The sequence below is a fragment of the Cyprinodon tularosa genome, unplaced genomic scaffold (genome assembly GCF_016077235.1).
Source record: "Cyprinodon tularosa strain WSP-4 unplaced genomic scaffold, ASM1607723v1 ctg362, whole genome shotgun sequence".
In the NCBI taxonomy this organism is placed as follows: Eukaryota; Metazoa; Chordata; class Actinopteri; order Cyprinodontiformes; family Cyprinodontidae; genus Cyprinodon; species Cyprinodon tularosa.
The window spans coordinates 1,031,993-1,054,427 of record NW_024039077.1 but is presented as its reverse complement, the minus strand read 5'-3'; the positions used below and the strand labels follow the sequence as shown (position 1 = coordinate 1,054,427).

Below are 22,435 nucleotides of genomic sequence, written 5' to 3'. Positions count from 1 at the left end.
AAGAGGGTTATTCTTTATTATATATATTAAAAAGAATAATTTGATAAACAGGGTTTTTCAGTTGGTGGCGGTAATTGTTGTTTGCCAACCTCCATAAAAAACAACAAAAAGAAGAAACACCCGCCACAAAAGCTAAGAGTAAGGCCAATATGATCCAAAACATTATCTATATACTGTTGAACCATACTTGACCCTGAAATATCCTCCTTATTTTTCTTTTAAAACAGCAAATTTAAATCCATGTCAATAGCAGGTAAAAGAGATGGATGAGGCAATGATCTAATAACTGTTTTACTGAAGTTTATTTGAGATAATTCAAGATATTTTATAGTACTATCTTAGGAATGTTGACAAAATAACTGTAAGAGTTGTTTGATTTTCCTGATTGTGTTTTTATTTTTATTTTTTCATTTAACCCGGTGTAGTATTTGGAACGAATGCTTACGTATTAATGAACTGTAAAACATATGAACCTGAAAGGGAAAAATTGAGAAGAGTAGTTGAAAGGACAGGCCAAGAATGGAGTCTTAAAGGATTATTGGGAAATAAAGGAAATATAAAGGATATTTATAGATTAAGGAAAGCATTAATTAGTTATCTTCAGAATACAAAATAAAAAAATAGAATTTAATAGATGTAAAACAATGTTGCTACACAATCATGAACAGTAGGTGGCGGTATGCACCTTAAAGTTGCTTGCGATCCGCCATGATAAAAAAGAAGAAGAAGAAGGAAGGAACGCTTTCATTGGATGAAAAGAAGCTGGGTGTGATTGGCTGATGGTATGGTTCATTTACATACATTGCTGAAGTTGCGAGCGCAGAGAGTCGAGCGAGCGGAGAAACAGCCGAGCGCACAGCTGGTGTTGAGCGCGGAGAGAGAGCAGGTCGAGCGCGAGCAGAGACGGATTCGAGCACGCGCAGAGATGAAACTGAGCGCGAGAACAGTGTGTGTTCAGAGGGTTTTACAGAGTTGAGCGTGCGCCAGACCGGCTTTGCGCGTGCGCGTGTTGTCTCACTGCGCGCTCGGATTGGTTCCTGCGCGCTCAAACCGATGGCACAAATATCTCTCCATAGAGACTGACCTGCAAAACGGTTCAAGCAGGAAATTGAAATGAACTAATGTGATGACATTATATTTGTTGAGCTTAAAGGTATAGTGGAGGATTTTTGCGAATTTCTGAAAAGAATAAAAAAAATGCACATGCACAACCCTGTACCTGCTGTTGAGAGGGAGCTCCTATTAAAAGCGTGCATTAGCCTATATCATCTCGTGCATGCTCTGTTTAAAAGTTGCTGTTTGCATCGGTCATACAAGCTTACTTTCCAAAAGAAGATTTTAAATTTTCCAATATGTCAGACTCACCACTGGCAACTGAAAATTGGGAAAAGCACATAGGATGGCCTTAGGTAAACATATCACCAGAATGATTGACAATTAGGAGGACCTTATATTTTGATGATCCACTCGGAAAAAGAACATCCACCGCTTTGTCTTTAATAACCCGACCATCAACAGTTTCTTAATTATTATAATTCCTAAATACATTTTGTAATAGAGTTTTCTATTAAGTGTAATATGTATAAATGCATTTTCTTCTTCCAACAGATGAGCCACAGCGTCCAAAGACTCACTGTGAGCATTACAGAGACAGTGTTCAGACCTCCAGTACAGATGGACTTCCTCCAGTTGGAGCCTACGTACCTCAGTGTGATGAAAACGGACAGTATCTACCAGAACAGGTTAGACATTTATCACTTTCTCTTCATTTAACTTCACATTATGACACTTGGGAGTCCTACTTCTTTCATGAGCAGCACATAATGTTTTTCTTCTTCTGTTTCCAGTGTGATTATTCCTCTGGACATTGCTGGTGCGTGGACAGTCAAGGACAGGAAAGAGGAGGAACCAGGACTCCACCTGGTTCACCTCGTGTAGACTGCAGCAGAGAAGGTGAGGATCTATACCAATCAATTCCCTTATATATGTATTTGCTTCTACTTTAGACCCAATCTCATTTTGATTTTTTTTTTGGATGTTTTTTTAACAGATGAGCCACAGCGTCCAAAGACTCACTGTGAGCATTACAGAGACAGCGCTCAGACCTCCAGTCCAGATGGACTTCCTCCACTTGGAGCCTACGTACCTCAGTGTGATGAAAGCGGACAGTATCTACCACAACAGGTTAGACTTTCCCATTTTCCTTAATATTGAATAGTTTTATGCTCATATACCATTTAATACTATATATGGTGTGTCTATACTGTGGCAGTGCCATGGTTCTACTGGACATTGCTGGTGTGTGGACAGCAGAGGACAAGAGAGAGCAGGAACCAGGACACCACCTGGTGCCACACCTGTAGACTGCAGCAGAGGAGGTGAGGCTCTACATCTCATCAATACATGAAAATAGTCCAGAATAAAAATAATAACAATAATAATTGAACTTAATTGATCTCACATCGGAGAAATTTACCAGAGTGAGGGACTGTGTAAGTGGACCTCAGGATTCCAAGCTCTATCCTCTAACCACTAGGCCGCCACTCCCCCAATGAATCTAAATATTGAATCTTAACTTGAAGTTAGATTGGAGATAAAGACTAATGTTTCTAACTGAAAGAGGTCAGAAAACACATTCATATGCTGTATGTCCAAAATTAAATTGGAAAAACGTGTGTTGTTTTCTTGCAAAAAAGCCCAGATGATCGTCCCTCCACCTCTGGGCTGTAGAGTGAGTTTTATTTTTTTTATTTTTTTATTTTTTTATATTGTGTTTTATAGCATACCATTAAAACTTTGGTTTTATCTCTCCTAAAAAAGTTATTTTCTCTGTTTGATAGCTCCACAGCACTGCCATTCCACTCTTCTCCTTATTCTGTCATGAACTCAGATGTTTAATCAGAAAACTTCGTTCATGAGGCCAGAGATGGAGCAGTTGGATTTTGTATATTTATATTTTTATTAAATAATCCCAATGGCTATTGAGTCCAGTCATCCTTCCATAAAATGAGGAACCTAGCAAAGCCTCAGAAGGAGCTGTAGGGTCCAAAATGTAAAAGATAGTCTGCATCGAAACAGCAAATGTTAATAATTCCTATTGCAGGCAGTGAGAGCTCTAAGTGGTTTGGTCTATTTTACACATTAGGCAAGTTAAAATTCAAAGTAATTCAACAACTGCTCAGCCTAGAACAGGTCTAGAACATATTGCTTGATGAGATCTACCCTTAGTTTGAGTATTTAAAGGGGAACACCAGTTTTTCTACATTGGGCCCTTGATTTTATGTTATCACATTCTACTCACTCATATTAGTTTTGTGTCATTTGAAACCGTTCTGAAGATATTCCGTTAGGTTATATCCAAGTAACGTCTTCCTATGGGCAACGACTTGAAGGCATAAACTAGACTGTTCATAATTTATCATTTATGGTACACCGGCATTCATAACATGTAGGCGAATTACCGGTACTGTCCGCCAGACATCCGCGGTTATATTTTTTATATTTATATATTTATATATATTTTTAAGCGGAGTGTGTATGACTTCATCGTCGCACGCCAGCTACCATTCATTCATCCTGTCCGCTGAATTGCTGCTAGTTTTACTCACATGCCTGTTTTAAAACATATAAATATAAAAAATATAACGGCGGATGTCTGGGGGACAGTGATTCGCCTACATGTTATGAATGCTGGCGTACCATAAATGATCAATTATGAACAGTTCAGTTTGTGCCTTCAATTCGTTGCCCATAGGAAGACGTTACTTGGATATAACCTAACGGAATATCTTCAGAACGGCTCCAAATGACACAAAACGAATATGGGTCGGTAGAACATGATATAATTCCCCTAAGTTTTGATGATGTTATCTTTGAGAAGAGAAACATGAACTTTTCATAATAACCCTGTTGAATCATCGATAGATTAATGCACTAAACTGCTATCCATGTCCAAATTGACTGACTAGTACCAAAGATTCCTTAAAGGCCTTCCAGGCCTTCAACTGTTAGGTGATAATACTTCTGTTACAAAGGAGGCTGTAAAACTGTATGTTCTTTTTGTTTTTCTTTTTTTAACAGATGAGCCACAACGTCCAAAGACTCACTGTGAGCATTACAGAGACAGCGCTCAGACCTCCGGTCCAGATGGACTTCCTCCACTTGGAGCCTACGTACCTCAGTGTGATGAAAGCGGACAGTATCTACCACAACAGGTTAGACTATCCCATTTTCCTTAATATTGAATAGTTTTACGCTCATATACCATTTAATACTATACATGGTGTGTCTATACTGTGGCAGTGCCATGGTTCTACTGGGCATTGCTGGTGTGTGGACAGCAGAGGACAAGAGAGAGCAGGAACCAGGACTCCACCTGGTGCCACACCTGTAGACTGCAGCAGAGGAGGTGAGGCTCTACATCTCATCAATACATGAAAATAGTCCTTAAATCTAAATATTAAATCTCATCTTAAAGTTAGATTGGAGATAAAGACAAATGTTTATAACTGAAAAACATCAGACATGAAATTGTGGACAGTTAACCAGTTTTCCAAGATCTCTTTATTTCATTTATATTTACAAATGTTTGTCCAACTTTTAAATAGAGAAACTTATTGTTTTTCTAATTTGCAAAAAAGCCCAAATGATATTCTTTTTAGCTTAAGGTCCAAAGTTAGCATACATTTTTTTGTTTGCTTGTGTGTGATGTCTGATTTTCTATCAGCAAACCAAACCCAAATCATTATCCCTCCTCCTCCATGCATTCTATACACCCCATTGGAGCTATTGTCCTGCATGTCTTTGGCACAGCATGCCTGTATCAAATTAATTATCCTCAAACAAATTAGTGTAATTGAGTGATTTTAAACAGGTTTTTTCAAAGCAATGACATATTTAACCTACGGTACATGACATTATCCCTTCAAGATTGGAGCTAACCAGCTCTACATGACCTCAGAACAAATTATAGACCCCGATTTAGAAAACAGATCAAATACTGCATAGACAAACAAGCAGTAAGTTGATTGGCCCACCTGGGCACTTCATGTGATATACCAACTAAAAATAGATCTATATTTTACAAATCGTTACAATTTAGAAAGAACATTGCTTATTATTTTATAACACCACCTTTCCATGGAATGACCATTATGCAGTGCACCTTTTGTACCCTCAGGTGATTGATTCAGCAGCGCACCATGACAGGTCCAAAGGGTTGTATATTGTTATACAGCTTAACCCTGCTGTGAACATCTCCAGAATCTTATCCCTAATATAAACCTTGAAAGATAATCTGTTTCTTCCTTGTCTGTGGTAGCATTCATTTGTCCTACTGCTGCCATCTTTAGTCTAGATTAGCTGTTATTTTCCCTTTACTGTCCCTGACTTTGTACTCCAACATCACCCAGGCTGTGCTATAGCAACTTGGTATATACCTCATTTACACTACCCTTGATAAACCCTGCCGAGACCGGTCCGAGCTCAGTAACTGAGATAACTTATCGTGTTTAAATTAAAAGCAAACTGAACTGACCAGAGATAGACACAACCGAACTGCGCTGACTGCAGACCAGTTCCAGAGGTGGGCTCGGGTCGGGTTTTCCCTGGCTCGATTCTCTGATAACAAGAGTGCATGAGCAGAACGCGTCATCTCCGTCTGGCTGCACATCCCAATTCACACTCCATTCCAGTAGTTGGCGGTAATGCCCCTCCGGAAGTTGCTTGCCAACCAACACAAAACAGAAGAAGAAGAACAACTATAAACAACAATCGAAATCTTCTTCACGCAACATTTTGATGTGCTTGATTCCCTCCTTCTTTGCTTCTTCTTCTTGTGTTTTATGGCGGTTGGCAAACAACTTTTGGTGCATTACCGCCACCAACTGCTTGATTTCCTCCTTCAATACTGGCAGTAATACCGCAGATCGTCACTAGGAGGCGAGGAGTCGAGATAGCCTGATGTGTAAACGGTCGTCAGAACCGAGCTCGGCCTGGTTAACTGATCCGAGCTCGGACCGGTCTCGGCATGGATCGGTTTTTCAAGGGTAGCCTAAATGGGATATTAGTCTCCCTGGGAAGTCTGAGAAGTGAAAACATCCTATAGTTGGACTGAAGTCTCCCTTCTTATGAAGATGGACCACCACCCCAGTCTGCCTCTCCATGGGTACTCTACCCAGACACATTGCAATTTTGAAGAGCTGTGGCAACCACAACCATGGCACAATAGCTCAGATATACCTCCATCCTAGGGCCTTACTACCATTACAACACCTTGTTGTCTTCAACTTGTGTGCTGAATGAGTCTTCTTAGTCCTCAGTCTCAGCTTACAGTAAGAAAGGAAGGTAAGCAGGGTTGAGGAGATCATACAAGTATTCCTTCCACTTTCCAACAGTTTTGAGGTTAGCACTTCCCAACCCCCACTGTAAACAGCTCTAGGGAAGCACTGCTTCCCCCTACAGAGGCACTGGATGGTTTGCCAGGCTGTATACTATTGCAAAAGCTTCAGATATTTGAGCCTTGAATAGCGTGGACTATTGACATACTGTGTAGAAGTCATTGCTGTGCCAATGCGTATGATCCAATCATTCTCGTCTCTTACCTATAATCTTTTTGGGTTGCCTCAAACATGGAGATGTAAGCTATAACCAAACATCTCATATATTGTAATTTCTCCAAAAATTAAATGCAATTCATTATATGTTAATTTTGTTCTTCCAACAGATGAGCCACAGCGTCCAAAGACTCACTGTGAGCATTACAGAGACAGTGTTCAGACCTCCGGTCCAGATGGACTTCCTCCACTTGGAGCCTACGTACCTCAGTGTGATAAAGACGGACACTATCTACCACAACAGGTTAGACTATCATCAGTTTAGTTACTTTAAACTGTTAGCCCTTGAAATTAAACACATCATCAAGTCTTCACTGTCTCTGGTTCTGCTGCAGTGCCATGGTTCTACTGGACATTGCTGGTGTGTGGACAGCGAGGGACAAGAGAGGGCAGGAACCAGGACTCCACCTGGTACACCTCGTGTAGACTGTAGCAAAGCAGGTGAGGCTCCAAATCAAACTTTAATCGTGCTAATATAGCAGTAGTTGTATCTGCTTAGAGGATCCATTTCTGATTATGTAGCATTCTAGATGATTTCAGTTGTAATTACATCTAGTCACAATATTTTCTTTATATAATTGTTAGCCCAGGAGGAATCTCAGGGAGCCATTTCAGCATTTGTTTCTTGCTGAAATTGAGTGTCATCAGCATATTAAATTATATAGACAATAGACTGCACTGATGCATGTTGTGTCACAGTTTTTCCCGCCATGGTAGGCCAAAAAAAAAGTATAAAAGATTAAATGTTTTCCAGATGAATCAGAGCCTCCTAAAACTCGGTGTCAGAATCATAAGGAAAGGGGATATGTACCTCAGTGTGACGATGATGGACAGTACATACCACTGCAGGTTTGTATACATGAAATTCCCTCTTTGAACAGACACCTTTGATACCTTTTTAAGATAAAGGCGTATGCTACTCAATCTTTATGGGTGTTTTAGTGCCAGCCCTCCACCGGTTATTGTTGGTGTGTCAACAAAGATGGAGAGGAGAGAGAAGGAACCAGGACACCGCCTGGGACTCAACCAAAGGACTGTACGAAACCAGGTGAGACACTTGGGTTTAGATCAATTAACTATTAGAAGGAATATAAGAGTATTAAGTTTATTTCACTTTGTTGAATGGAATCCATTGGATTAATCAGAGTTAAATTTATTGCTATTAGAAAAGCACAAGAAACCCTTTTAAAATACCTTCATTTCTGGAACTCGATGCTCTTAAAACTCACAGTCAGAGCACTGGGCAGCATTCAGGACCAGTATCTCTTGTTAAAATTTTTGTTCCTCGCTATGATGTACCTAATGCACAGGTGACTCTAGAGTTTTTATTTAATTAAATCCTAGTATGTGCTCATTGATCCTGTTCCACTTAAATCTTATATTGCTGTATAGGTAAGAGCTATTTAAGCAGGGATTGGATTACAGCAGTGTGTTGGTGTGTTAAGACAGTCAAATACATATTAAAATGGCAAAAAAAGTGGTGAAAACATTTATTTTCTCAGTTTGATTTATTTCATTCATGTTCACAGACTTCTATTTTTTCTCTTATGAACCAAGTCGGCATCACAATTAGGCAACTGTCTAAATGGAAGATTGATTCTAAAACCGAGATTTATATTTCCTGATAAGAGTCTTGAATTTAAAGCGAGTACACTTTCTTTTTAACATAAATGAGTGGGATACAACATAAAAAAAAACTTTACTTGTTCTATGGCATTAAATAATTAGCTGTTCTTCATGCAAGATTCATTGAAAATTCAACACACAAGGATGCTTTTGAACATGTGCAGAAGTTGCTCTCCAGGTTTCTGGTCAAAATAATTGATGTTCAGATTGACTGTAGCACCTATTATTAGCTTATAGCTGTATTGAAGTTCCTTAGGTTATCTAAAGGTTACCGATATTTGCAAATCAAGCATAGTCCATTACAAAAGGAGTTTAACCGTTTAGCCTTCTTGTTACTAGCTCAAAGTCCTGCTCTCTCTCGCTCTACTGCAGCCGATGAAAATAAAACCTGAAGTTGATGTTTGTTCACTCGGTAACAGCATCCATACATCTCTGTTAGAGGTAGCATGGTGCAATTACTGATCAATAAAAATACACATTTTTTAATTTTCTTTATTAGGTTGTCTTGTGCCTAGCATTCTTTAAGGGTTTCAGGAATTTGTTTTTCATCTTTGTCTTCTACAATAATTAAGTACATTTTAGCTAGGGCTGCAACTAGTAATTATTTTGCAACTTGATAAATCTGTTGAATAATAATTTCATAGTTAAGATGAAACTAAAACCCTGAGACTTGAGGGGTTCTTGATATAACATGTTTATAGACAAAAGAGGTTTTTCATTTTAAAGGCAGAATGTGCAAATATGTTGTACAGTTTTGCTTAATTTCTGCTTTGAGTCGATGCTTTAAAAAAATATGGCATTTCTCAGAGTTTGCTTGTCTGCTTACAAATGAATCGATTACTGCATTGGTTGATAATTGTATTCATAACAATCTGATCCAGCCCTGATTAGAGAAGCTTTATCTCTGTAAAGTGCCTTGAGATGACATGTGTAGTGAAATGGAGATACTATATAAACAAATTAAACTGAATGTAAGCCTCAGAGACCATTAACTGGATTCATCTTGTAATTTATTAGTTCACTTGAGGCCCACAATAAACTCTCCTCTAAAGCTATTCTGTATTTATGAGTTAAACAGCTCAGGAACTACTAAGTGACTAATCAATATGCTATCTAAACTACTAAATTTATTGGATTATGGGGTTAAATACCATATAATATTCCAACCACTTTAAGAACATCACTATTAATAGGTAAGAAACCAAAAGATCAGTTAAGTTTTAATCCGTTTTTATAAGAACTGAGCAGACAGAAGCAGGAAGCCCTGAATAAACATTTGCAGAAACCTAAAGTGGTTTCAGGTTCAGTTATAAAGATCCTCTTTGCTGTGAGTTATTAAAAGGCCTCTAGGCTGGTAAACAGTTTGGTCTGAGGGAAGACGTGTGTGTATGTGCTCCTCTTTAAACACAGGTTATTCACATACCATTTAATAAAGCACTTCACCTCACATTGCAACATATCCTGCAGAGCTGGGAAACAGATGCTGTGATTAGCTGAATAAATACCTGAAATGTCAACAGAACAGGATCAAAGTTAGCGTCTCACCAGTCTGTTTAGCCAGGTTTCAAAACAGATTTTTTTATTTTTCTTCTACAGCATCTAACAGTCGAGTGGAGAGCGTGTGTGAACGCTGGAGAGCCAGTTTGATCGAGCAATATGGTGGAAAACCAGACCCGCAGCAGTATTTGCCTCAGTGCGAACCAGATGGAGAATTCAGGTACATCATTATACATTTTTATGAGCAGCTAACGTTGTTTCCATGCAGCAACATTCTGATTCTGATCTCTGTGCGCCTCCAGTCCCGTCCAGTGTTACGGGGAGTCCACTTACTGTTGGTGTGTGAACAAGGAGGGACAGGAAATCACTGGTACTCGTTCACACGATGCTGTCAAACCAGCGTGTAAGTTAGATTATTTTTCTTCCTTAGCATTAAAGGGTTGAGGGGGGCAATTACAAACACATGCCACACTTATCAGATTAGCATATGTTAAATATTTGTAAGCCATGTTGTTAGCAAGTAAATATTATATAATCCAATCTTTTACCAGGCCTCCCAACAGTGGCACCCCCCGTCGTACGTCCCGTGACCCGTCCAGACGTGACTCCTCCGGCAAACACCGACGTCACTCTCCTCTACGCTCAGGGGCAGAAAATAGGAGCTCTGCCTCTGAACGGGACCAGACTGGATGCAGCGCGCTCCAGTACTCTGCTGACGTTACATGTAAGAAATGCTGCGACTTTCCATTCCTCTTTTTTAGAAAAATAAAAACAAAGCTGGTCTAAAAATAAAAAAAATAAAGAAGTCTCTAATTTTGCCTCCATATATCATTTTTACTGGCTGTTGACACCCAATGTGTCAAGTGATGCAATGTGTGAGAGACATCTGTGTAACATCTGCTGCGGATGAGTTTCCTACGCCTACTCTAGCAGAAACACAGAAGAAAGGTTTGAATCTGAGATGATAAATCACACTTTGTCAGGATAACAAAGATGTCTGCCATCTTTTCCTTCTTAAGGCAAGTTTAATCAGTTTAAAAAGAAAACAAATCATATAAGAAAAATCATATTTTATAAAAAAAAATCCCCTAAATTGAAAAAAAAAACATGTTTTTTAATTGTGCCCTGCAAAAATGATCCTAAAATTAGTAATAAAAGTCTTAAAATGTGTATATTTACCCTTGATTTGCCAATAGATTATGTTTTACCTTAAAATAAGATAATTAGATATTATGCACTTGAAAGCATTTGAGAATGCAGATGGTTTTTTTCTTATTTTAAATATAAATCGTGTTATTCCACTGGCAAAGTGTCTCATTTACCTGCTCAATGCAAGAAAAAATGCACTTAATTTAAGAAAAATCCTCTTACTTGTTTTATTTGAAATGAGAAAGCTATGGATTTGATTCCAGCTTCCTCATGTTACATGTTGATCTGTGTAAGACTCTCAAGATCTAACTGTCAAGCTTTAAAATAAGCAGATGTCCAGCTGCAAGAAAACCTTAACAATTTCAATTCAATTCAGTTTATTTATATAATGACAATTTAAAAGCATGTCTTCTCAAGGAAATTTAGAGACAATTCAATCAAATCATACAGACAGATTGGTACAAAGTTTTCTATCAAAGGGAAACCAGGATTCGTTCTTCCTGGATGAGTTTGCAGTGACTGTAAACAAATACGGCTAATTCTGAAAGAGGCCAGGAGGAAGCATTCTTTCTATAAAAGCAATATGGCAGCATGGTTTTGGTTTGCAAATCTATATTTGAATATGTTTCATTACACTTGCCGTCAGGGAGGGCAACTGAGCCGGTTGTCCCGGGCCCAGGGTTATTATAAGATATTTGCAAGGAAATTGGAGCTTTATTCTGTATAACTGGTTTTGCCGCTGACACAGTTTCTCAGAAGTTTATTAAGCTGCTATACATAACGCTGGCTGCGCTGCAGGTGGAGAAAGGAAAAGACAGAACCTTAATCTTCCCTCTGTACACGGTCAGGCAGCAGCTCCATCACTTTAACATGAAGGGTACGCAGGAACAGCTTTAGATCGGACAGAACTTAAGATCGTCCTCACCTGCAAAAGCCTGAGAAGACGGTCATAGCTTAAGGGCTCTGATGGAGCAAACAAACTGATCAGCGTCTGTTAAGGGTATCTTCCTGCTTTGCTAGATGAGGTTATAATTAAGACTGGACCAATGGGTGTTGTTTAGAAGTTTTGATGTTTTGAATTTGACTGACGAGACTAAATGGCGTTTCACGGCTGCAACAATACTGCGGTGGACGTGCATAAATACACAATCCTTCCTTACAGCTTTAAAGGTATATTATGCAACCAGGGTTGATTTTCCAGCGAGGCTCCCCCCAGAGGGCGAAAGTAAAAGTGCACTGTCGTAAATATGCTCAGCTGTTCTCCTGGTTTCTCCGTCAAGCCAGGCGCGGTTGTTTTGAGCTTAGCAGACAGGCGAACGCACTGAATGACTAACACAGTGAAAGTATGAACATGCACACAGAGAGAGAGAAACCATTCCAATGTTACTTACAATCGCATCAGCAGAAACGCGAGGTCCGCGTCAGCCTTGCAGCCTTCTTTTTATTTTAGCTCTCTCCATTCGGAAAAAGCTTGCCCGATGTTCACCCGTGTACGACTCCTCTCTCTGTCCAGAGCCCTTTTCCTCTTTCTTGCCTGCTCCGACATGGGCTTTCGCTGTTTTCTCTCTGGTTCCCGCCATGATAACTGCATAAATATCGCCACTGCGCTAGCAACGAGCATGCCTTTCACTGGGGGCGTGTAGCTGTTCTCGCCGTAAAGCAAGACCGACTCTCGTGAGACTTCTGAGCCTGTGGGTGCGGGCCGAGGGCTCCTGCGATTGCAAGTGCGGTATTTCCCCTACAGACCACCAGGGCGGCCGAGAATACCTTTGTTCGACCTGAAATGACTCATTTAATCATCCAAAACGTTATGGAACACATTAATTAACTGAAAAATGTTGCATAGTGTGCCTTTAACTGCTCAAGGAAGATTTTAAACAGAACATGTTGTCCAATTTAAACGCGTCACACAAGTAAAAATCTATAAATGGGATCAAATGCGACTGGAGCATAAATTAAAAACTGTAAAGATCTCTATTTGTAAATGTAAACATTTAAAAGTTACCAGAGATGCTTGCATTAAATAAATAAATATAGTTTTTATCCTTAACAAATAAATAATTAAATATTTTTCACCTATCTAATAAACTGTTAAATATGTTTCTCTTCCTTCCAGAAAAGGTTCCTTTAAAAATTTAACATTTAAGGAGAGATGGGCCCTGACTCGTCAATTCTTTAGATTTTGTCAGATGATATCAAGTATGGTGGGAGCTGTTAGAATCGGGCTTTACTTTGTTTCTAACTTGCAGCCAATGTTGTAGACTTGGCCTAGTCAAAGTTTATCTATGATGGGAAGTTTTCTGATAAGGTGTTGTGTGTATTTTGTGAGTCAATCCAGTGGAGAGCAGGAAAACTGATGCTTTTTTTGCATCATTTGCAATTTTCTTTTTGCATAGACTGCAGACTTACTGTTTTCTGTTTTGTTTTTCAATGTAGGGAGACTTTAATAGAGTTATTTAACTGGTTTAAAAAGTAAAAGCTCTCTAGGGGAGCTGCTTTTAGCAGATATGAAGTTCTGAGCTGTGTTCATTGGTGTGTCTGTTCCCAGGGCTCCATTGTTGTCGGCATAGCCTATGACTGCAAAGAAAATAAAGTCTATTGGACGGATTTGTCAGCGAGGACGATAAACAGAGCTTCTGTGGCAACCGGAGCTGAGCCTGAGATACTCATCAGCACAGGTAGGAGGGTATTCCTGGTCCTCTATGGCGTATTGGATCTGCCGGTTTAAGGAAGGAAACGCTCTCCCTTTAGGTCTCTTCAGTCCGGAAGGCTTGGCTGTGGACACCAAACGCAGGTTGATGTTCTGGGTCGACTCGAACACAGATGTGATTGAAAGTGCTGACCTGGACGGCAGCAGAAGGCGGACCCTGTTTGACTTGGACTTGGTTAACCCCAGAGCCATTATAGTGGTCTCATCCACTGGGTAAGCTTTTTTTTGTCCATCTGTACTTTACTTTTAGCCTTAGTTTGGTCAAAAAATACTATGAACCTGTAGCATCTGGTCTGCATGTATCAACAACTATCCATTAAAACTAATTCCATGTTTTAAAATACGCATTTGGAGGTTTAATGGTGTCACTTATTGACTCCAACTCACAAGCTCCCACAGAGGATGGCTGTGACTCGAAGTGACGTATCAGACAAACCACATGGTTCAGCTTTTAATTAAAACCAGCAAGGTCTCAAAGCAGCTGTGAGTCAATCCAGCGGAGAGCAGGAAAACTGATGCATTATTTGCATCATTGGTTTTGTTGAGTCTGGTTTCGAGCCATCTAAACTAAACAGGGACTCTTTGATAAGAGTCTGAAGGATATTTATGAGTTTGAGAATGCTTTACAAAGTTCATGCTTGGCTCCTCCATTGCTTTAAATTAGTCATGCTTCTTGATTGGTAGGCTTGGAGGAATCCCATCTGCTTTCCATCCTCTGAATTATTGTAATAATGAGCTCTTATGCAGCGTCGTGTATTAGCATGACTCATCAAACTTGAAATGTGTTTCACATCATCGCCTTGACATATTTGGTTTGAGTGGGTTCTGGATGAGAGCCAAGTTTTCCATTAGCACTCATATGTAAGATCCCCACCTGGCTCTGAGCTGATCAGAGGTGGTTAATCACTCAGCCACAGTCTACTGGGATTTAATTATTTTTCAAATGTTTTTAGAAAGTTTTATTTATTTCGTTCTGCATATCAAGTTCTGTATCATGCCACCCTGTAGGAGTCTATATTGGACTGACTGGAACAGGGAGGCTCCTAAGATCGAGACCTCCACCGTGGACGGTCAGGGCCGCAGAGTGGTGGTGTCTGACGGGGTCGGTTTGCCAAACGCTCTGACGTACGACTTCTCCTCTGGACAGATCTGCTGGGCGGATGCCGGTAAACATCAAACATCCAGGTTCCCCAAAGTCCGCTTTGTAGATAAAGGCAGAGTTGATTCAGCATCAATCATCCTTCCTTCAGGTACAAAGCGGTTAGAGTGCATCTCTCCAAATGGCTCTGGACGAAGAGTGATCAGCTCTGGGCTCAACTACCCCTTCAGCATGGTCTACTACAGCAACCACTTCTACTGCAGCGACTGGAGGAGGTAGCCATCTTTAATTCTCCACCTGCTGCCATTCGTTCCTTTCTGATTAGTAATCGCCGTGACTCTCCACAGGGATGGAGTGATCGCTGTGAGCAAAGACAGCAGCAAGTTCACTGATGAATACCTGCCAGAGCAGCGCTCTCACCTGTACGGTATCACCATAGCAACCAGCCATTGTCTACCAGGTAAGATAAAGGTGACATCATATTTACAGATATATTGAGTTTCACAAAAAAAACAGAAAAAAATGTGTCTGATCGTAAAGTGGACCATTTGATCTGTTTCCTCGATGTTCAACCATTTGCTTATTAGTGCTATTTTTGCAGCATTTATATTATGGGCCAAAAAAAGCTTTATTTTTACAAATAAAATCTGAAAAGTGTGGCAGGCTTTTGTGTTCAAGAGTCAACAGTGTGTGGAACCACCTTTGACTGCAATCATAGTTCCTTCCTTTGGGATAAGAAGCGTCTTTAAGTAGCAGTAACCAACTCTTTCCAGGGATTCCTAATTAGATGTCGTTCTGGACTTTGAGTAGGCCATTCTAACCTAAATATGCTTTGATCTAAATATAGTATCAGCAGGCTTTTACTATCCATTATTATCTTGTGTCTATCTAAAGCCGGGCATACACGGTACAATATTTTTCAGTCGTTGCACGCAGCTACAGCTCATGATGCATGTGCGCCCCTTATCAAATCTACCCGCTCACACTGCATGTCTAAAAACCACATCAGACTCATCCTCGGAGTGAGATGACTCATATATCCGGAAGCCAAACCAGTAGAAGAGGAATATGAAGCTCACTAGAGTGAAACGCGCTGCCTTGCAATTGAGCAATTTTGTGCTGAAAGCCCTAAAAAGAAAAGGCGGCGACGTATTTGGACAAAGATATGGCTGGGCAAACGTGGCTACGACAGTCTCAATTCTACAGAAAGAACTCCATTTCATTCATTGCATCCCCGCCATGCTTCTCTGTTTACATCTGAAAAGAAGAAGAAGAGTCCCTGTTTGCCCACTGAGCGATTTGCTCACGATGGTCGATAGAAAATCAAACATTTGATTTTCTCCTGACCACACAATTCCTGATCAGGAGGTGTTTGGGAGAGGCTGATTGCCCCTCGTTACCCCTGGTACACTACACCAGGCGTCCCCAATCTCGGTCCTCAAGGCCAGCTGTCCTGCAGGTTTTAGAGGTTTCCCTGCTTTAGCACAACTATCAGTCGTCTCTTCCCGACCTCCACTGGAAATGCGATACTACGCTACTTCCGGTCGCCAACTTTTTCAGCTTTGGATTTCAACATAAATCTAGTCTTTTTGAGTTTTGTTTTCGTTTCATTTTAACCTTGTGCTATATAGTGCATAATCTAAAGAAAGATACAACTAAAATGCAGATAAACTTGGTTTAATCATATTTTGCCAGACTGCATTTCTGATGATGTCAGAGAAGCAGTTTAACGAAGAAAATTTAAAAAGCATAAACATTGTCTCACAAAAGTCATAAAACATTTTTTTTACAGATGTGCATTAGCATTCTTTAGTGAGTTAAGGACAGAAATAAATAGTTTTAGTACCATAATTACATTATTTATGGACACCCGGATGTATATCTATTCGCGCATGCGCAGAACGGATCGCGCTTTCGGGACGGATCGGGTTGTGACTAGAACTTCTGTTTCTAGAGTTCTTTATTTCAGCTCAGGAGTTGAGCCCAGTTGTTTCATTGTTTCAGGAGCGTTAAGGTGGCAAATAAATGTCAAAATCTGTGAATTCGGGAGATTTGTTCTCCGTTGTACCTGCAACTAGCATGTTCATGTGCTAAATAAAAACTAGCCCCTTATTCTATCATTTCATACTTTGAATTCCTCCTCTGGCAATTAGGAAAAATCTAGAGAAAATCCACACCTTCTAATAAGCTGCATGGTTCAAAGCGTGGAGGAAAAGTAGCAGCTTATACCCCTGACAATACGGTAGTCTTTTTTTGTACGTTTATCATGTAATATATCCCAGTAAGACACATTAGAATGTTCTGGTGTAGCTGAATAAACTTTGAAAAACTTCTTAAATTATATTAGCATTTTGGAACATTGCCGATTACCATTTCTGCTGGGTTTTATGAGAAGTTTGCCATCCTGAAAACTGAACGTTACCTTGGTTTCAGCAGTTTGTCTGGAATGTCATCGCATCCTTTCCCAGCTGTGATAACCATCCATTAAGGTCTTGTGGGAAAAGTGCGATGGTGGGCACCATTTGTAAAGATGACAACACCCATCAAGCATGTGAGGCCACCCTCCTGACTCACCGTGCACGAGCCACAGACTGATGATTACACAGCGGCTGACGACCCCTCTGCCTGTACTTTGGGTCTCTGATGTCCCCGGCTCCTTTCAAAGCTGTGTTTTTAAAACACCTTCAAAGTGCTACGTGGCCCCTTTAAGTACAGGATAATCCTCAAAGCGGCGCCCTGGCAGATGTCCCGGCCAGAGAATCTCGACGCAATGATCGGGGGTGCTCGTCTCTGTAGTCGGGGCCTCCCTTCAAAGACGGCCGATGACAGCTCTGAGGCACACTTGTTAGGGGTTTGGGAGGCGGATGGAAGAGGCTTTAAAAGTCGTCACAGTTGAAGACGTGAACACAGAGAAAACTCTCAGGGCTTTATGTGTTTGTTCTGTCATTAAAAACAGCTGGATTCACACAGGAAGGCAAATCTCCTCCTCTGACTGTCACAGAAATAAAAAAAGGTGTTCTTTGTTTGTTTTTTCAGGTAGCCACTAACAACGGATCAGGAGCCGCACAGTCATTTGGTGCTTTAGTCATGGGAGCCCATCACAGACTGCCTTAACATGGGAGCAGATCAGGAGGCAGACCCCCCCCCCCCCCATCCTCACCCACAAAATATAACCCAAAGTAAATGTTTTGTAAATTTGTTTTATACCTCATTTTTTTCTACTTTTTTTTAATTGTTAATTTGTTTTTTATCACAGCTGTAAAACAATTTAGAAGCTCCACCATGTGTGTGGTTTTCCTACCACTTAAAGGGACAATCCAGGATTTTTAAAAGTAGGATTCAGATAAAGCGCCGCCTTAAAACGACCATCTCTTGCCGTTATTTGGAAAGGCCACCGATTTAAAGACACACTGTTTAACTTTTGGCCACTGGGGGCGCTGGACCTGTAACTGCCTGTATTTTGCTTCTACTAAACATTGAAAATAACAACAAAGATCTATGACTGTATACTAGGAGCAAAGTGTTAACTTACCAGTCTAATAATAAAGCTGATGAAAGAGAATCGGTTTTACATCCAGCCTGCGCCAACGAACAAACTCATTTCCAAAATCGATTCCTTTTTCCGCAGGCACATCCCTTCATGTTTTCTCTTTTTATCCTCCTCAGAAGGTTTAAACTTTTTCATTGCCTCAGCCATGACCGGTAGTCAAAAAAATAGAGCAAAAGCCATGACTCCATGATACGTTCTTCCAGGTCACATGACCTGGCCAACGGGGGTATTTAAAGATGGGAGGCCCACTCGTAGCATTCAAGCACTGTACATGGCCTGAGGAATCATTTAAAATAAGTCATATGCATCAACTCTTTAGGTCAATAAGTCCACCTTTAGCTTAAAGACAGGAAATAAGCTGAAGCTGATGCTTTTATACTGTCCAGTGGGAGCGAGTTTCACTCAGTTTTCATTTCACAGACATTTGTGTGATCTTATTAATCTTAAATTGAACTCAGCAGTATTAATATGGATTTAGAGCCAGTAGGTGTTAAACTGCAAGAAGCGTTGGTTTCATCAGGACATATTTCCTTGCGTTAGCTATAAGAAATAGATTTTTTTCTCTCTCTGTCCAAGAAGTTGTAACATAAAATGGTGCAAATAATATTATTTTTTTTCAAACTCACTGCCAAAAGCAAATCTGTTTTTTCTGGGATGAAACCGGTCGGATTGCAGCAGCTACAGTCCTGTTAATTTGCTGAATATTTTCACATTTTAAACCTTTTCTTGTTAACGAGATGTGATATTTATATCAATAAAATGTGATTTGATACCGGGGTTTTTTTTTCTATGATTGCCTTCCAGTCAAAGTGTGATCTGTGGTATGATTCATTTCAAAATTAACCTTTATTTCATCGACAGGAACAAAATAAAAATTAAATAGCTCAGAACAGCCTTCAAAAGTTCCTCAGTCTTTGAGGAAATTAATTTTTTTTTAACACAACTACATGTAGTTTTTCTACAGGCCTCTCCTACCTTCAAAAAGAAGGTTTGTATTTGCATCTGAGGCTTGGGCCATTGCTTCAAGTTCAACCAAACTGGCCCACATCATGCAACAGCTGTAAAAAAAAGGAAAAAAAACTAGAAGGAAGAATAAGGCCCTTTTCTCTGAGAATTAACTTGAAAACTCCTGCTGCTCGGTCCTCAGCTCCCTCCAGCGACTCTCTTCCATCGCCCTCTCTCATCTGCCGACCTTGCCCAGCCGGTGGTCCGTCTTGGGGTCGGCTATGATGGCCTGAACGGCAACGATGGCCTCGTTGATCTTAGTCTGGAGCTCCCGCAGCTCCTCAATGTGCAGCAGGCGTAAGATCTGAGCTGCTTCGTTCAGGGTGGCGTCTGCGAGGAGAGAGGAGGAACTTTGTTACCAAGCTGGGCGACCTCTTCAGCATGCATGTTTAAAACAAAACCATGTCATTTATCCTCCCTCACCGCCAGTGTCGAAACCGAGAATGTGTTTGTCTAAAGTAACCGGAACACCCTGCAGAGAGATGCGGGACATTTTTAAGCAGAATTCAAATATGACTCTGGGATTTAATTTAATGTGTCTTCTTCTCACCTCTTTGTTCTGGCTGGCTTTAGCTATGGCCTCTGGTGAAAGTCTCTCCTGGATTAGAATCCGAATGGCCTGCAAACGGCAGGAAGATTGACACCGATTAGAGAGCCCTGCAGTTCTGATGGATTTCATGAAGGTGTTTTAGAGTAAAGCAGTTTAATACACAGGAACACCAAACATTCTGCTTCAACTCCAGCTCATTTCATCCTAATGAAGCATATTAAAGTATATGGTTGGAACGCACCCACTATTAAGGAAGTACTCCAGAGGTTATGCAGATAACATAACACACACCCACCTTGAGCATGACCAGGTAATCGTCATGCCGTTGTATCTTAAGGATATTGGCCAAGGCTGTAACTCCCGCTTTAAAATCTGGAGAATTACCTGAAGGAGTAAAGAAAATGGATTAAAATGGAGCAATGGAAGAAAAATCTACAGGAGGAATGCTTTACTTACTGTCAAGGTTCACTAGAGGATCCCCGGCGACCTTATCGCTGTTACCGGACGTGGCCAGAGGCGGGCAGTTCTTATATTTATCAACTGCACAAAAGAAAATAAAGCTCTAATTTAACCTACCATTCACTATACTACCACTCCACCTAGTGGACATTATTTGTATTAACACTAAAGTGCACTAAATTTAGAAAACCATTTATTGAGCATTCAAAACTTAACATTTTCAATTCAAAAAGGACTTTTTATGGGGAAGGTGGTCACCCCAATTAAGTCCAATAAAAGTAAAGTAAGTACTGTTCATAATTAATTGCCCAGAACAGACAATGCAACACAGAACAGAGACAACAGAAATATCTGTAGAGGTTTAAAAATTATTTGTTCACATCTGTTTGAAATAAAATTATGCACAAAATACAAAGGATTGTGATTTTTTTTCCTTTTATTGTATTATTATTTTAGCTGTTGACACATTTGGGGAGGGATTTGGGTTTACGTTCAGTAAAGGAAAGCTGATCATGCAGTGGGTGAGGTTCCCTGAGATTTGCACCCTTAAAACATTTTAACAGAAATCTCCTCTGTGTTGGTCTTAACAGAATATATGTTGAGCTTTAAAAAAAATGGTTATTGATAACAAAATATCCCAAAAGAAAGTCTTTGCTGAAAAGAAAATCAAAGGGAAAATAATCCAAATCTACGGAAGAGGATTAGGGCCACTGAAAAAATTATAAAAGTTAACTGATTTTAAAATTCTATTTCAGTTTAATCTGAGAAAAATGTCAGAATTCTGACTTTTTCCCCATATTAAACTGAAAATGTAAAAATCAGTTCACTTTTTTTTTTTTCTCCCAGTGGCCCTAGTTCTCCTCCATACAAATCAGTATGCATTACCAGCTGAAGGACTTACCATTGTCTCCATATTCATAGCGTACAGCCAGGCCCAGCAGCCAGTCCAGAGCTTCTTTCTTCTCTTGAACTCCAAAGGGACAGTTCAGATCCTTCAGGTACTACAAAAACACAAAGCAGAAAGCTCAAACACAGATCATGGTGTCCAGAAAGTCCATCAAACAGCAGCTTCCTCACCTTCTCGTAGGCTTTGGGCCAATCTGAGCTGGGGATGTTCCTTAGGTTACCTCTGTCCTCAATCTTATAATGTCGGATCTTCTGGTCCTCCAGCCACACCAAACAGTTCCTGAACTGGGTTTCATCTGAGCAGGTATGACAAGCAGTTAGCTCGATCTGAGCAGGTTATTATTATTCAGCAAGAAATTAACCTAAACACATCTGGCTGGTGAATTTAGATTTACTTTATTTATTTTAATAAAAACAGCCAAATTTACTGGCCTAATATACAGATTCTATCGGTAAATATACTTTAAGTTCCAGTTAACTGAAATAAAAGCTTAAAATACCCCCAATATATTGCTATTTTTAGTCTGGCACTTCACGGTCTCCTATATATTATAGTGAACGTGCTGAGAATACGTCTACCAGTTAGCTAGCTACGAGGAAAGCTGAACGAAACCGGTTAGTTTATTCTATTTTTCCTCACCTGAGCAGTCAAATCCGTTGGGGTCGTGATAGTCAAGGGCAGTAAGTTTTCTGCGAAACATTTCACTATAAAAACTTGGTGCTAAAACCTCCGCTTTTCCTATCAGACGCTTGAAACACTACTGCTAGCACCGTGTTTGACAATGCGCATGCGCACTTCGGGCCCAGCTGGTTTCAAGTTACCCTTTCAAAGTAAAAGCTTCACTGCCAATTAATGCAAACAAATGCGGGTTCTTATGTTTTCCTGAGGTTAAAAATATACAGGTGCTGGTCATAAAATTAGAATATCATGAAAAAGTAGATTGATTTCAGTAATTCCATTTAAAAAGTGAAACTTGTATATTATATTCATACATTACATACAAACTCATATATTTCAGATGTTTATTTTGTTTAATTTTGATGATTACAAATGACAACAAATGAAAATCTCAAATTCATCATATCAGAAAATTAGAATATTACTGAAGACCAATAAAAACAAAGGATTTATAGAAATGTTGGCCAACTGAAAAGTATGAACATGAAAAGTATGAGCATGTACAGCACTCAGTATTTAGTTGGGCCTCCTTTGGCCTGTATTACTGCAGCAATGCAGCGTGGCATGGAGTCGATCAGTCTGTGGCACTGC

At 40.0% G+C, this 22,435-nt stretch overlaps 2 protein-coding genes across 9 annotated transcripts in view; one reads left to right on the top strand and one right to left on the bottom strand.

Moving 5' to 3' along the window:
• Window positions 1–19,022, top strand: part of nid2a (nidogen 2a (osteonidogen)) — a 68,495-nt gene extending 49,473 nt beyond the window's left edge. For 2 of the 8 annotated variants that reach the window (XM_038295905.1, XM_038295904.1), the window contains exons 28-46: window positions 1,609–1,742; window positions 1,848–1,953; window positions 2,051–2,184; window positions 2,273–2,378; window positions 4,081–4,214; window positions 4,303–4,408; window positions 6,725–6,858; window positions 6,950–7,055; window positions 7,369–7,463; window positions 7,557–7,662; window positions 9,837–9,957; window positions 10,040–10,140; window positions 10,289–10,461; window positions 13,435–13,564; window positions 13,638–13,809; window positions 14,605–14,762; window positions 14,847–14,970; window positions 15,043–15,155; window positions 17,732–19,022. In XM_038295905.1, the coding sequence (XP_038151833.1) occupies window positions 1,609–1,742; window positions 1,848–1,953; window positions 2,051–2,184; window positions 2,273–2,378; window positions 4,081–4,214; window positions 4,303–4,408; window positions 6,725–6,858; window positions 6,950–7,055; window positions 7,369–7,463; window positions 7,557–7,662; window positions 9,837–9,957; window positions 10,040–10,140; window positions 10,289–10,461; window positions 13,435–13,564; window positions 13,638–13,809; window positions 14,605–14,762; window positions 14,847–14,970; window positions 15,043–15,155; window positions 17,732–17,742 (2,264 nt within the window). In that variant the 3' untranslated portion in view covers window positions 17,743–19,022. The remainder of the gene's footprint in view (window positions 1–1,608; window positions 1,743–1,847; window positions 1,954–2,050; window positions 2,185–2,272; window positions 2,379–4,080; window positions 4,215–4,302; window positions 4,409–6,724; window positions 6,859–6,949; window positions 7,056–7,368; window positions 7,464–7,556; window positions 7,663–9,836; window positions 9,958–10,039; window positions 10,141–10,288; window positions 10,462–13,434; window positions 13,565–13,637; window positions 13,810–14,604; window positions 14,763–14,846; window positions 14,971–15,042; window positions 15,156–17,731) is intronic. The other 6 variants (XM_038295911.1, XM_038295908.1, XM_038295910.1 and 3 more) reach the window with 6 other exon arrangements.
• Window positions 19,023–19,067: 45 nt separating this feature from the next.
• On the bottom strand, window positions 19,068–22,007 carry rtraf (RNA transcription, translation and transport factor). The gene is made up of 8 exons (XM_038295913.1): window positions 21,806–22,007; window positions 21,337–21,461; window positions 21,161–21,260; window positions 20,257–20,340; window positions 20,096–20,184; window positions 19,801–19,869; window positions 19,674–19,722; window positions 19,068–19,580 (listed from the first exon to the last, which is right to left on the bottom strand). The coding sequence occupies exons 1-8, from the start codon at window positions 21,864–21,866 to the stop codon at window positions 19,426–19,428; spliced, it is 732 nt and encodes a 243-aa protein (XP_038151841.1). The 5' UTR covers window positions 21,867–22,007; the 3' UTR covers window positions 19,068–19,425.
• Between the last annotated feature and the right edge of the window lie 428 nt (window positions 22,008–22,435).